A 13,957-nucleotide genomic window follows, 5' to 3' on the forward strand; every position below is an offset into this window, starting at 1 on the left:
GGGAAGGTGAAGAAAGGGTCCAGGCTGCTGCCATCTCCATCTCACTCCTAGGTTTCATTTTGGCTTTGCCTAAGGGAAAAAATTCTAATTATAGCCAACAATTAGAGTGTAGTTGAGGACGTGCAAAGAAAAAAGCCTCTGGAGACAAACAGGCCTGCTCTATCTCAGCCTAGCCGTGTGGCTGTGGACAAATGGCGACTTCTCTAAGCCCAATTTCTTCTTCTGTTAATAGGCTGTGGTGAACTGCCAGGCACACAGCAACTCTTTCTTCCCCGTCTTCTTTTTACTTCTCCAAACGGAGTCTCACTCCCTAGATGTCACTTTCCCAACCACCAAACCCCAAAGATGAAAAAATGATGGCAAGGCCATCCCCCATGCCCTGCCTGGATGACCCCTGGATCCCTAACCAGAGTCCATCAGCCACTCAGGAGCTAACCCAGGAGGCTGGCTACAAAATCAGCAGAATCTCCCTTCCTTCCCCCACACTCCCAGTAGCTCTGTGGCTGTTTAAAATTAGAAAAAAAACAAACATTTTTTTAAAGCATATTTACTTGCCCTGGACAGAGAGAAACAAGACTAAGTAGAGAATGTGGTGGTGGAAGAAGCTTAGAGAAGGGTATGAGGCCAATGTCAATTGCACAGATTTTAAAGATATATATTGCCAAGCCTTCTAGACAACTAGCAATCTTAGATAACAAAGAAAGCAAGTGAAGCACCATCACATAGCAGGTTAAGAAAATGTTCATCTGTGTAATGTTACCCATGACCTACTCTGTTTTTCATATACATATTCACTTGCTAAGCATGACAAATTCATACTGCATGTCAGATCATTTTTATTGATTTCTGTGACATTGTGCTTATGATTAAGTTTATTATCTCCTTCCCCAGTTCATTCTTATCCTCTCATCTTCTCTCTCCCTTCCTCCTCCTGCCCCCCGCCCCCCCCCACACACACACACACCACACACCACACACCACACACTAGCACTCACAGTCGGGAGAGAAGCCAGAGACCATGGGCCCAGATGCTGGTGGATGGGCAGAGGTGGTGATGGGGGTGTGCAATTACTCTCTTCTGACTGCTGCTTTTTTTTCTCAGAGAAATAGGAAGCGAGGTCATCAGTTGAGTTTGGGGAAGAAGTTTCGAGGTTTGAGAAAATGGAGTCTGAAGTGTGCCTGTGATGAAGGGTGAGAAGCTGCAAAGCAAACATACTGGGATTTCTAAAGAATCTTTGTTGCCTCCAACTGTGGCTAAAGTTTGACACCATAGAACAACAAATGCTAAGCACCCCCCTCCTGCTCCTCTGCCCCCACCATGTTCTAAAAAGACTAGATTTGGAAAGATAATCCCTGTGGGACTTACTAGGAGGTAGCAGAACTGCTCTGTGCTCAGACCTCCCTCTTGCACCTCCAGGGAACTTCATGAGTCACAGTCCTGTGGGGAGTTTTCCCTTCCCCTCCTGAATGGAGAGGGAAGGTAGTGCCCTTCCTTCTCTCTCACAAGCCAAATGAGGGCGGGCCTACCGGCTGAGACTGAGGGTGACCACATGAAGGTGATAGTGGCATCTATTTCCAAGTTAGCAGTCTGCTGGGCAGCCTGCTCAGGGCCTACGTAAGCAGGATGTGGGGCAGCTGTGACCGGGAAGGATGTTTCCCACATGCTGAGTGGACCCCCTCAGAAAAGAGCTGGTTTGAGCCTTTGAAACCAGTGCTCCACCAATGAGGCTGGACTCAGGGCAACACAGAGAGGAGCAAGGAGCCCCAGAAGAGGGAGGGGAGGAATGAAAGAGGTATCCATGTCCCCATTTCTCCTCTAAGACTCTTGGGTCCAGGACTGACCTTGGTGGGGAGAAAGAAGGGCATGGCATTAAAGTTTTAGAATTGATTAAATGGGCTGGGATTCCCACTTCTGGGTGTGTATCCAAAGGAAATGAAAACAGGATCTTGAGGTATCTGCACTCTCCAGGTCAGTGGAGCATTATGCACAATAGCCAGAATAAGGAAACAACCTAAGTGTTTCCAACAGATGAATGGATAAATAAAATAATTTCACATTTTATCCATTCATATGTGTCTGTGCATATATATGTACATGGATAAATAAAATTAATTCAACCATGAAAAAGGAAATCTTGCCATTTTCAACAACATGGATGGACCTTGAGGACATTATACTAAGTGAAATAAACCAGACAAGACAGATAAATATTGTATTGTATTGTATTGTTTATATTTGGAATTTTTTTTTAAACTCAAACTCATAGAAAGAGAAAGTAGAAAAGTGGTTGCTAGGGGGTAGGGAAACAGGAAGAGGTTGGCAAAAGGTTACGAACTTTCAGGTGTAAGTCAAATAAACTAGCTAAAAGGATCTGACTTAAAACCTGGTGACTATAATTGATAACACTGTACTATATACTTGAAATTTACTAAGAGAGTAGAACTTAAATGTCCACAAGATAAATATGTGGGGTGATGGGTGTGTTAAGTAATTAGATGGAGGAAATCCCTTCACAATGTACACATTTATCAAATCACCACAAGGCACCCTTTAAATATCTTACAATTTTTGTATGTCCATTATATCTCAATAAAGCTGAAATTTTTTAAAAAACTGGAATGGGATGAACTGGATTGGTTTTGTTTGTTTTTTAAATATATCTTTATTGATTTCAGAGAGAGGAAAGGAGAGGGAGAGAGAGAGAGAAGCATCAATGATGAGAGGGTCATTGGTCGAGCCCGCAACCGGGCATGTGCCCTGACCGGGAATCGAACCCCAATCGCCTGGATCTTAGGTCGACGCTCATCCGCTGAGCCACGCCTGGCCGGGCTGGATTGGGTTTTTAATACTCCTCATGACCCCCCTCACCCAAGACCAAAAAACTGTGACGATGCTGGGGGAAGGGAAAAACAGCTTCAAAGAGTATGCATGAGGCAATAGCTGGAGAAAAAGGAACTCATTTCATGTTTGCTTCCTACCCAGACCATTCGCCAAACGAGTTACAAAACAGGTCATGCCTCGCATTCTCCTTGTTCAAAAACACTCTTCTGCCCTTTCCTGTATTGTAAGATTTACGCATCTCAGGTCTGCCGTTTGGTCAGGGCTAACAGACTTCCAGTGCTCCGCCTTGCAAAGGCAGGCTTTCCCACTACTGGTAGGACAAACCTCAGAAAGGGGCTTCCTGTGCCCGTGGCGGCATAGGTCAACGCCGAACTCACATCCTCCCACAGCCACATCAAAATTACAACTAAACCATAGAACCACCATCATTCAGAACCACCCGAAACAGAGCTGAATGGAAGTCCTACAACTGCAGAATGAAAGGAGCAACATCAAAACTGGTGGGAGGGGCGGAGACACGGAATGGGCTGGTCCCACACCCACGTGTGGCAGATAAAAATCAGGAGGGAGATCTCGGCTGCAGAGGTCCCCTCTGACGAGTGAGGCCCCCCAGCACAGGGTCCCAGTGCCAGGGAGAGAAGTCCCCACAACTTCTAGCTGTAAAAACCAGTGGGGCTTGTGCCTGGAAAATCAGAGCAGGCTTCACCTAGGAGGTTCTCCCTAAGCTGGGGCTTGAAGGGTGAGTACAAACTTACCAGGTGAAAAAGGAGCGGGAAGAGTATAAAAATGAAGAGAGAGGGTGATGTAATCAGTTAACGTGATCAAAAGTTCAGCATGATCCATTTGTTATCTGTAAAGATAACTCTGGAGGGGAATGAAGAAAGCAAGGCTGAGATAGGAGGCGAGTGAACAACATTCGTGTAATATATACTCGTTGCATATTTCCTGTGTGCTAGGTTCTGTCTAGAGGAGAATAAATACAAGAGGCAACGACAAGCTAATAACACATTAAGTGCCAAGCCCAGGAGCAGCATCTCCCAGATTTGAGTAGCTTGGGTGGCAGATATCCAAGTGAAAAATACTTGGTGCAAAAAGGTAAAAGAGGGGATAGATTGAAAGGATATTTAGGAGATAGAATCATCTAGCAGATTCTGCTGGAACCCTATATATTCAGCTCGCTGTTCTCATACACCTTACAGCTGGCCACTGCAAGCAGCTCTGAGTCTTTACCTGAAGACGTTAGTGTTTGGCTTGCACAAGAGGCAGGCTAAGGAGCACCAGGGACTCAGTAGTGAGGACAGCCAATGTCAGATGGAAGTGGGTGGATAAATACCCCAGGTTTGCTTGTCCCTCAGGGGAGACAGCCGTGAGGAATGCCTTACGACGAGGATCCACATGGACTGAGTCCCAGTTGCTGACAGTGGTAACCTGCTTATTACAGGACCTTGTACCGTCTCCCCTCCCTTCCCTGCCTCACTTCCCCATGGTCCTACCAGCACTCCCTGGAATCACCTCTCAAATAAACTACTTGTACTCAAATCCTTGTCTCAGAGTCCACTTTGTGGGGAACCCAACCTGAAAAAACAAAAAAAACTTAGTGAAAGATGAGCTGATGAAATAGGAGGCTATGAGATTTCTACTTGGGAGATGCTGACTCCATCAACTGAGATAAAGACTCTTCAGGATAGGAAGATGGATAGATTCAGGCAGAACAGAATGATCTGGGGAAAACTGAGTTTCAGGTGCTCAAGGGACTTGTTATCTCAAAATTCCCTGAGTATAAGGTTAAGACTCTTTGGAAAAAGTGAGAAGAAACTGAGCAGAAAAGGGACTACACCAGAGAAGAAACCACCAGAAATGAACATCATCTCTCCCTAACGGGTAATTACGGTATCTTCCTTTGACCCCAGAGAATATAAGGCCCTAGCTACTTCTTCCAGCCGGTTTCTGTATTCTAGTTTCTCATAGTTGGAGGGACTCACTCCTTTAAAACCATGCATAACTCCCCACCAGCAGCCAGCAATGGCAGCCGTAGAATCACTGTCTCCACCATGGAAAAAGGCTCGGTGGGCAAGCTCCTTCCAGGAGTCTCCTGCAGCCAGGACGGCATCATAGGCAATCATGGGGGCATCATGTCCACTGCTGCCGCCCCAGCCAGAGTAGCTCACAGAGGTGTAGAACTGATCCCTCTCCTTCACATCATAGGGCTTGGGGAAGGTAGGGGTTGATTTGCCATCCAAAATCCCTCTAAGTTTTAGGTACTTTTCCCATTGGTCTTGGAAGTAGGACCTGTAGGAAGGAAAAAAATCTACATTCAGTTGGAAAAATAAAGTTGATAACCACAAGGAAAGGTTGGATGTGTGAACAGGGGAAATTCCAAGATGACTTCAACTTCTTGTATTAATATCATAAATGACATTAAAAATCAAAATGAGCTCTATCTAAGTAATAGTCATTCAATAAATTTTTGCTAGGAATTGATATAAACAAGGCATGGATACCTGTTGCTAAATTAAAAAGACATATAGCAAGTTAAAGGTAAGAATTAAACGTTTGTTTTTCCTGAGTTGAGAATAATGTCAAGTGTCACCTTTCAAGGTGAAAATTTAATTTATTTAGTCTGTCATTATGTTTTATTTCCTTAATAAAAAACTGTATATATTTTAGGTGTACAACATAATGATTTGATATACATATACATGGTGAAATGATTATACAAACTAATTAACACATCTCCTTATAGAGTTGTGTTTTGGGGGGTTTTTTTCCAAAAGGGAATTTGGGAATATCATGACCATGGGTGGTTTCAGCAGAAAGCCTCTGGACCTTTTTATTCTAAGAAAGGCAATGTGAAGTAGACTCAGAAAAAGGGAAAACTGTGGCATTACCACCTACTAATTAGCTAGTAAAAAACCTACTTCTCGGGCATTCTAGGCAAGGATTTCAAATTACTATATATCAAGTCAACACTGAAAAACAAGTTTCAGGAGATAAACAGGAAAGTTCATCTCAGTATAGGATAGCCACGAGCGCTACAGAAAGTTGGAATACAGAACAGGATCCCTATACATGAGGGGATCACTACAGCTGCGCTACTCATTGAGGTCTTCACTTGGCTACCTGGTGGCAACCACTGCTGGAACTGAACTTGAAATCCTTAGCAGGTGGGCAGGGAGGGGGCTGGAGAAAGTGTATGATGACGCTGGATGGTGAGAACCATGACGGTTGCTATGATCTAGGAATTCTAGGAATACACAGGCATGTATGTGTGCACACAGGTGAAACCATTTTCTAGCAGGAGCATGCACCTACAAACTTACCAGTGCTCAAGATTCTTCTCCACAAAGTAGCCAGATTGGACAATGTACTTTTTAGCTTCTGGTAGCACCTCCATCAGTCCTTTTCCCCACTGCCGGACAGGCTTGCCATTCACAGCATAGGCTGTAAAAAGAGCAGACACAAGGGCTCCCAGGTAGCCGGTGGGGTGGTGGTGGGTCATTCGGCCGCTCTCGATGCTCACCTGGATCAGAGTGTGCAGCTGGCTGGGGTGAGGGAACCTGAGACCGATGCACATGGCTCGCATGGCAGCCCCACAGCCCCCCTCATGGTTGTTAAAGGGAATCCTCCAGCCATTGGCTTTGTCTGGCTCCAGCAGCATGGCATTCTGCATCGAGGCACCACCTGGGGAGGAGTTGGGGAGGGCATGGGGTCAGTGCAACCGAAGCAAAGTTTCCAGCAGGAAGAAAGAACCAAGCTCAAGTTTCTTTGATGGGAAGGAAAAGCCAAAAAAATATAATGATGAATGCCCTCAAGCCAGTACTGTGCCTTACTTTATATGTAACTCTTACCATGGTAAGATTAATAATAAAAGCATATTCATATAAAAAGCCTTTGAATCTTTGCCAGTCAGTACTGAGACATCACAATAACTCAAAAAGGTAGGTATAACATAGCATTCTCTTTTTTAAATGAATAAACTAAGCCTCAGAGCTTAAAAACCTTGCTCAAAATCACATAACCAGATCGTTAGCGGCCCCATCAAAACCTTCATGCTCCAAGCCCAAGCCCTAAAGAACCCAGTGAGAACCTGACATTTGGAATTCCCAAATGTCAGAAAGAGTACACAGTTCTAGAGTGAAGGGCGCTAGGCTCAGAGATAGAGCAATGGGTTCAGAGCCACGATGTGCCCTTGGGTGCCCTTGGTCCGCCCCCCAATGTGAGAGCAGTATAATCAGGCTTGTCCCATCACCTTGTCCTACTGGGAACTGGGAATGCACACATGAACCTAGCAGTGGCAGTAAAATACTGTGGGGTGCAACATTATTGTTCCCTTATGGTCAGTTTATTCACAACAAAGTCATGGAAGGCATAAGGGAACAAAGAAAACTTTCCACTCGTCAAACTGATGAGATATCAGATGTTGAGAAAGAATAAACAAACTTCCTTCTAAGGCCAATCCTTGGGGTCACCATAGACCTGGGTATGTGGGGGAGATTTTCATCAGGAGGTGCTTCTCCTCAGCTCGTAAGCTGAATTGTGTACCCAAAATTCACACATTGAAGCCCTAACCCCTAGTACCTCAGAACGTGACTGTATTTAGAGACTGGGCCTTTAAAGAGGTGATGAAGTTAAAATGAGAACATTAGAGTGGACCCTAATGCAATATGAGAGGTATCCTTATAAGAAGAAACGTGGATACACAAAGAGACACCACGGATGTGCACTGTGAGAGTACACAGATATAAGGAGGTTGTCTGCAAGCCAAAGAGAAAGGCCTCAGAAGATATCAAACCTGCCGACACCTTGAACTCTGACTTCCAGCCTCCGAAACAGTGAGAAAATAAATGTTCTTCAAGCCACCAGTCTGTGTGGCATTTTGTTATGGAAGCTCAAGCTGACTAATACAAGAGGAGAGGCTAGGGATGGGCTAGGGAAAAGGTGATTCAAATCACCTGGTGGCCCAAGTGGCTGTAACAATTTCCCAAGGTGGGTAAGAGCCGCTTGTAAGCAGACCTGAAACAGAAAAGGAGTCTCTACAAGATGCTTTCCATTCTTCTTTAAAAAGAAAAGAATGTTTTCTTTACACTTGTTCATTACAGAAAACTTAGAAAATACAAACAAGCAAAAAGAAAGTAAAGAAACTCTAAATACTCCTATTGCCCAGATATAATTATGAACATTTTTGTGTATATTCTCCCAGGCTTTTCCAAACAGATATACATATATCCTTCACTAACAGTGGGTTCATAAGATACATCCTGTTTTGTAACCTACTTATCGTTCACTTAATATATAGTATCTTTCCATATCTTTCCAGTAAATATTTCCCTGTATAATTTTAAGTGGCTATAAATATATCACCATAATTAAATAAGTTATGGGGCATTTAGGTTCTTCCCATTTTTATCACAATTATAAAAACTACTGTCTCCTTGATATGTAAATCTCAATCAACATTTTTAATGACTTCCTTGGGCGTTTTTATTCTCCACTTGCTCAGGACCTCCACGGGCTGCCCTCACCTGGTGCCCGGCCATCCATGTCTTCCATGCAGTCCTGGTAATGCTTAGCAAGGAGGGAATACAGTCCATCCAAGTCTGAGATTTCCCCAGCTTCCACAAGAGCTTCTGCCGTGGCCAGGTGCATCACAGTGTCATCGCTGACTCTCCACTTCTCCACATCTATGGTGTCCAAGCCACCAAGCTGGGCCAGCTGCTGGTGAATCTTCTGCCCATCTCGGAGGAACTCCCACTTCCCGTTGAAGTACCCCAAGGCATCTCCTGCTGCGCTCAGCACCATGGCAGCCACATACCTCTCAATCAGTCCCCCACACATGGTGAGGCTGTCTTTAGGGGGAAATTACTACATACAGAGAGCGAGGAGAAAGAAAAATCAGAAAAAATAATAGCCCTATCTGTATTTTATTGAGCACTCACAACTAGCAGGCACTGTATTAAGTGCACCTCCTTTAATCCTCACAACTGCTCTATGAGGAATGTATTACTTGGCCCATTTTACAAATGAGTGAAATGAGGGTTACAGAGAGAATTCAGTTTCAGAAATGCTAAGTGACCTGTCTTAGGTCACAGAGCCAGGTGGCACGGCTCAGATTCCATCAGACTCCAAAGTCCACGATTTTATCTACCACTCCATCTTTGCCTCTCTGTCAAGCCCATTACATTCTGCAAGTCAAACCAAGCTTACCATTTTCTTTTTACTTGGGATTTGGCCTTGGAAGTGCATCCCTCCTTTACTTAAACAATAGTACTTTCCATTACAATGCACAGTTCACAAGGCACCTGCACCTTCTATGTCGCATTTCTAGACAGGGATTACAGTATGTGTTTCACAGATAAGAAAACTGGGGCTCAGAGAGGGTAAATTCACACAACCACCAGTGAGTGGAGGCACTGGGACCCGAATCTTGATTCCAGGCCACTCACCTCAGCACAAACCTACTTACTGGGCAAATCTCTTTGTGGCTCAGCCTCTAAATCTCTAAAATGGTGATAAAAATATTAACAATCTCCTGGGTTTGCTGTGAGGATCAAATAAATTTTTGTGAATCACTTAGAACAGTGCTTAGCACATCATAAGCACTATTTTTATTATTTTTATTATTCACACACAACCAGGGAAAAGATTTTTCTATTACTGACCTAGAATGCTTCCTCCTCACAACCTTCCTTTCAGTGGCAATATTTAAATTGTTTTTCTTCTAAATGATTAACTTCTAGAGTCCTAGGATCTCAGCTAATATAACCTCCATGAATCTAATCCTGGTAAAGTGCTGGTTTTCCTGCAAGTACATTTCCAGTTCTCCACTGTACCCTATTACCTATAGCACTCAAGTTCACAGCCCTCCTGTTTGGCCCCACTGGACCCATCCCCTCCCCTGCATAGGCCAGCTAAACACCTTTAATGGCTGGTAAACCAGCTCGTTCTCCCTTCGGCTCAAGCTCTTTCCACACCCAAGATGCACAGCTTCCCTCCCACTTACCTACTGACTCAGGGATTATAGTTCAAGTCTTGGGACTTCCCCAGCTGCACTGCTGCTGGCCCGGGAAGGCAGGCTGGCAAGCACCTGCGGAAGAGTAAAAGAAGTTGAGCGTAGCCCTGCGGTGTGGCTCAGTCGGTTGAGCATTGTGCCATGTACCAAGAGGTAGCTGGTTTGATCCTGATCGGGGTACATGCCCTGGTTGCAGGCTCCATCCCCAGAAAGGGCCTGCAGGAGGCAGCTAACCAGATGTTTGTCTCTCTCTTCCACTGCCTGCCTCTCTTTAAAATCAATAAAAACATAAAAAAAAAAAAAAAAAAGATTGAGCATATCCATACTGATCATGCTGAAGTTCTTAGCTCACAAAGGATATTTGTAAAACGTTATTTACATGCTTTATTATTTATAAATGATGCCTAGAACTGGAGTACTGGGCCACTGGACCTGACTGCCAAGAATCAGTTGTGTGACTGTGGACAAACCACCCACCCTGAACCTGGATTTTCCCAACTTTCAATTGGAGAGGGAGGAAGGAGGCTATAGACGCTCCCTGAGCTCCTGTCCCCTGCTGGGAGCTTCAGAGGACCAGCTGTGGGTCGCCATACCCTCTCCCAATGGCCTCAGCTTCCTTTCTGTAATTCCTTCTGTTCTGTGAGTTGTAAGCGAGGGTAGGGGACAGTGACCGTCTCTTTCCTTTGGAAAATCACTTTAACTTTCACACAGAACTGCTCCAGCCTCCCGCTTTCACAACGCTGCTATTTAAGCGGTAAACTCTACACTTTCACAGTGTACACTGTCGCCCTGAACTATAAATTCGAAACGATGGTTGGTCAGCTGCTCCCCACAGGCTTCAGTCTGCTTCTCTAGGGAGGGGCGGGGGCACCTGGACACCGCGGGGCGAGGGCGACCGGGAAACGGGCCGAGCGCACCTGGTCTCTGGGGAGCTGGGTGAACGCGCCCCCGGGGCAAGGCCGAGGAAGGGCGGGGGCGGGGCGGGAGAGCCTGCGGGACCCCGAGAGGAGCGCGGGGGTGGGGGGTCGGGGGGAGGCCGAGGAAGGGCGGGGGCGGGGCGGGAGAGCCGGCGGGACCCCGAGAGGAGCGCGGGGGGGGGGGGTCGGGGGAGAGGCGGGGGGGGGAGGCCGAGGAAGGGCGGGGGCGGGAGAGCCGGCGGGACCCCGAGAGGAGCGCGGGGGTGGGGGGTCGGGGGAGAGGCGGGGGGGGGAGGCCGAGGAAGGGCGGGGGCGGGGCGGGAGAGCCGGCGGGACCCCGAGAGGAGCGCGGGGGGGGGGTCGGGGGAGAACGGGGGGCGGGGGGGAGGCCGGGGGCGGGGGCGGAGAGGCAGAGCCCGCGGGACCCCGAGAGGAGCGCGGGGGGAGGGGAGGGGAGGGGGCGGGGGCGGGAGAGGACAGCAGGCGGGTACCTGATGGCCTCCGGAAGTGCAGCGAGACCGGGGCGGGGACGGGACGGGACGGGACGGGCGCGGGAGCTCGGGGTCGGCAGGGCCGGGCCCCACCGGCGGCGCGGGCTCGGGGCGGTCCCAGGCTGCGCGGCGGGTGGGGCTGCGCCTCCTGCCGCGGGGCGGCGTCCACACCCCGCGGGCGCTGGGGGAGTGGCGCGTGCCTGCCCCTCGGCCTGCGTGGGCCCCGACTTCAGAAGAGGGTTCCCGGCCCTGCGGCGCTTCTGGGGGCGGCGGGGCCGCGTCGTGCTCCCCGGCCGCCCGCACTGGGAAGCGGCCTCCCCGCCCGGCTGCTCAGTCCCTGGCCCCGCGGGCCCCAAGCCCGGGCCTCCGCCTTTCTTCCTTCCCCGCTGTGTGGCCAAGGACTCGGACAAAACGGCCTTTTTCACCTTCCTAGGCCCCTCATCCCTAAACGTGGCCAATAACAGTGCTCTCTAAGGTGGTTGCTAGGATTGATTTTAACTTTTGTCATTTATTGGGCAGCAGAATATTTTTTCCTCCTGCTAGTAAATAAAAGCAAAGAAAAACGAAGGATACTTTTGTCTAAAGAGATTAACAGTGCCACATTTAATAAGAATTAGAGTCAACATATGTGTTCACCAAAGAGGTTGGGGCTGTAATAACAGAGCATTCATATAAGCCAAAGGAGAGAGAAGGATCTGTGGTCAGCAGTTAGGCCGGAGCAAAGAAGATGGGCCAGGTGCAGGTCACCAGGATGGCAAGCCCTGGGAGCCTAGCAACAGACAATTGTAGGGTGGGACCTGCCCCTAGGGTGACCTTTCCTTCTCTAGCATGTGGCTGGTGATGCAGTTTGGACCCCCGCCCCCCAGCTTTCCTCCCTAGAGGTAACATCTAGGCCTCAGTTGTATTTCAGCTCCATGCCCCAAAATGCAAGGAAACCAGACCAGCAGCTGACCTCAGGACCAGCTGCATTGAATAATGGCCCCCTGCCATGGCACCAACCAATCAGTCTATACCGTGAAAGGGCACTTCGGGGAAAACTGCTGAATATTCTATTGAGATAGTCCCCTGGGACCTCCCCCAAATCTCCACCCTTAAAACCTGTAGCTTGGAGGACTCAGTGTGTTCTCCCTCCTGGGAACACACTATTGTCTTTCTTTACCCCCTCCCCTTCCCCCAGGTATGGTACATTTACCTTCCTCACTCCCAAGCTCCAAGGGCCCTTCCTTTACCTCCATAACTTGTTTCCTAAGCCCATCTCTTCTATAAATTACTTCTTCCACCTCTGTGGTTTTATAAATAAATGTTCTCTTATAGTTGGAGTCTTGGCCTTGAATGCTTTCCTCCTAGCCAGAACTCAAGTACCAAGGTTGCTGATCCCAGGGCCAGTCTGACCCCACCCATCTAACACCTGGTGCCTCCTTCGACAGATCCAAGGAGCAACCTAAACTGTACTCCACAGTGATCAAAGAAAGGCAAGGTTTATAAAAGCAAAAACCACAACATGTCATTTTTTCATGCAGATGAAGGGTTTCTGGCTACGATAACTGGGATTGATTAGTTCCAATATGCAAATGAGAGGAGTCCAAAACTCCAAAGAGGTTGAGTCCACTTATTTCCATATAACAGTTGTTCCAGGATGTTTATGGCTCAGCCTTGAGCTAAGTTTAGCAGCAGGTTTAGCAACATATAAGCAGTTCTGAGAACAGGCACTAATGTGCATGAGCTTCATTTCCTCAATAGCCTTCTATTTTAAATGACTCAGCAATGTTGATTCCATTTTATTTTTTCCATTATCATTAATATTCTATATGCCTACCCAAAATTTTGATTTGCTATGCCTATTTTTTTCTGGCTGTAATGATCTAAACTTGGCCTCAGAGTTGTTGTTGTTTAATTGAGGTACAATTTATATGTAATGAAATACACTCATTTGGTGTGTTCAGTGAGTTTTGATAACGTCTCTTGGAACTCTCCACTTGGGTGACAAAAGGGGGAAGCAGTTATCCATCAGCTTCTAGCCACATTTGGTTAAGAGTAGACCCACAGACATTAACTCCCCCCGTATTTTGAGGCTGCACAGGCTTGAGTGCAAAACTTCCAAGGGTAGACTAAGCCAAGGGAAGTCCCCTGGACCAACAGCAGACAAAGGTGCAGGTCCAGGAAAGATGCTGTCAGGTTCTACCCCTGCAAAACAGGTCAGCTGGATCAGCATGGGTCAGCTGTTTACCCATAGTATGCTCCTGAATCCTACAGAGAAGGCATAAAGATAGCAAGCTGGTTGAAAATGGGGTGGATGAGGGACTAAATCTTCCTCAGTCCACTCCTTGGTTCTATCATTGGGCTCCCCTGAGATTAATTCAACTGTGATTAGGGAGATACTGTCCAACATGGCTACCAAGAGCCCACTCTGTGAAGATGGTGGGTTGGAGAGGTGGGAGTGCAATCAAGAGTGGCCTTGTGAGCTTAGCACTCCAAAAGCTGTCCATTACATATGAGGTGGGTGGCCCATTCCTGAAGTGGTATGATTGTGTCTAGGGAGGGATAACTCTGGATGCTAAAACAAACCTTGGGACCAGCACAGAAGCAGACAGCCCATAAAGCTCACAAGTATCTACTGCTAAATAGTCAATGGAGCAGCCCACCCTTCCAACCACTTTCTTCCCTCCCCCAGGCTGCCTGCTGCACTCTTCAAGACAGC

The 13,957-nt window shown here is 47.3% G+C and overlaps 1 protein-coding gene across 1 annotated transcript; it reads right to left on the reverse strand.

Annotated features, from left to right (window-relative positions):
• Positions 1–2,213: 2,213 nt before the first annotated feature.
• Positions 2,214–11,387, reverse strand: ADPRH (ADP-ribosylarginine hydrolase). The gene is made up of 5 exons (XM_081137707.1): positions 11,260–11,387; positions 9,843–9,926; positions 8,365–8,704; positions 6,163–6,523; positions 2,214–5,131 (listed from the first exon to the last, which is right to left on the reverse strand). The coding sequence occupies exons 3-5, from the start codon at positions 8,675–8,677 to the stop codon at positions 4,717–4,719; spliced, it is 1,089 nt and encodes a 362-aa protein (XP_080993833.1). The 5' UTR covers positions 8,678–8,704; positions 9,843–9,926; positions 11,260–11,387; the 3' UTR covers positions 2,214–4,716.
• Positions 11,388–13,957: the final 2,570 nt, after the last annotated feature.

This window comes from Miniopterus schreibersii (assembly GCF_964146895.1).
Source record: "Miniopterus schreibersii genome assembly, chromosome: 5".
In the NCBI taxonomy this organism is placed as follows: domain Eukaryota; kingdom Metazoa; phylum Chordata; class Mammalia; order Chiroptera; family Miniopteridae; genus Miniopterus; species Miniopterus schreibersii.

Coding starts and splice junctions, on each gene's coding strand:
- ADPRH (XM_081137707.1), bottom strand. CDS start 8,677: ATGTGTGGGGGACTGATTGAGAGGTATGTGGCTGCCATGGTGCTGAGC. Junction 6,524..8,364: donor CATGGATGGCCGGGCACCAG/GTGAGGGCAGCC, acceptor ACTCCTCCCCAG/GTGGTGCCTCGATGCAGAAT. Junction 5,132..6,162: donor GAGAAGAATCTTGAGCACTG/GTAAGTTTGTAG, acceptor TCCTTCCTACAG/GTCCTACTTCCAAGACCAAT.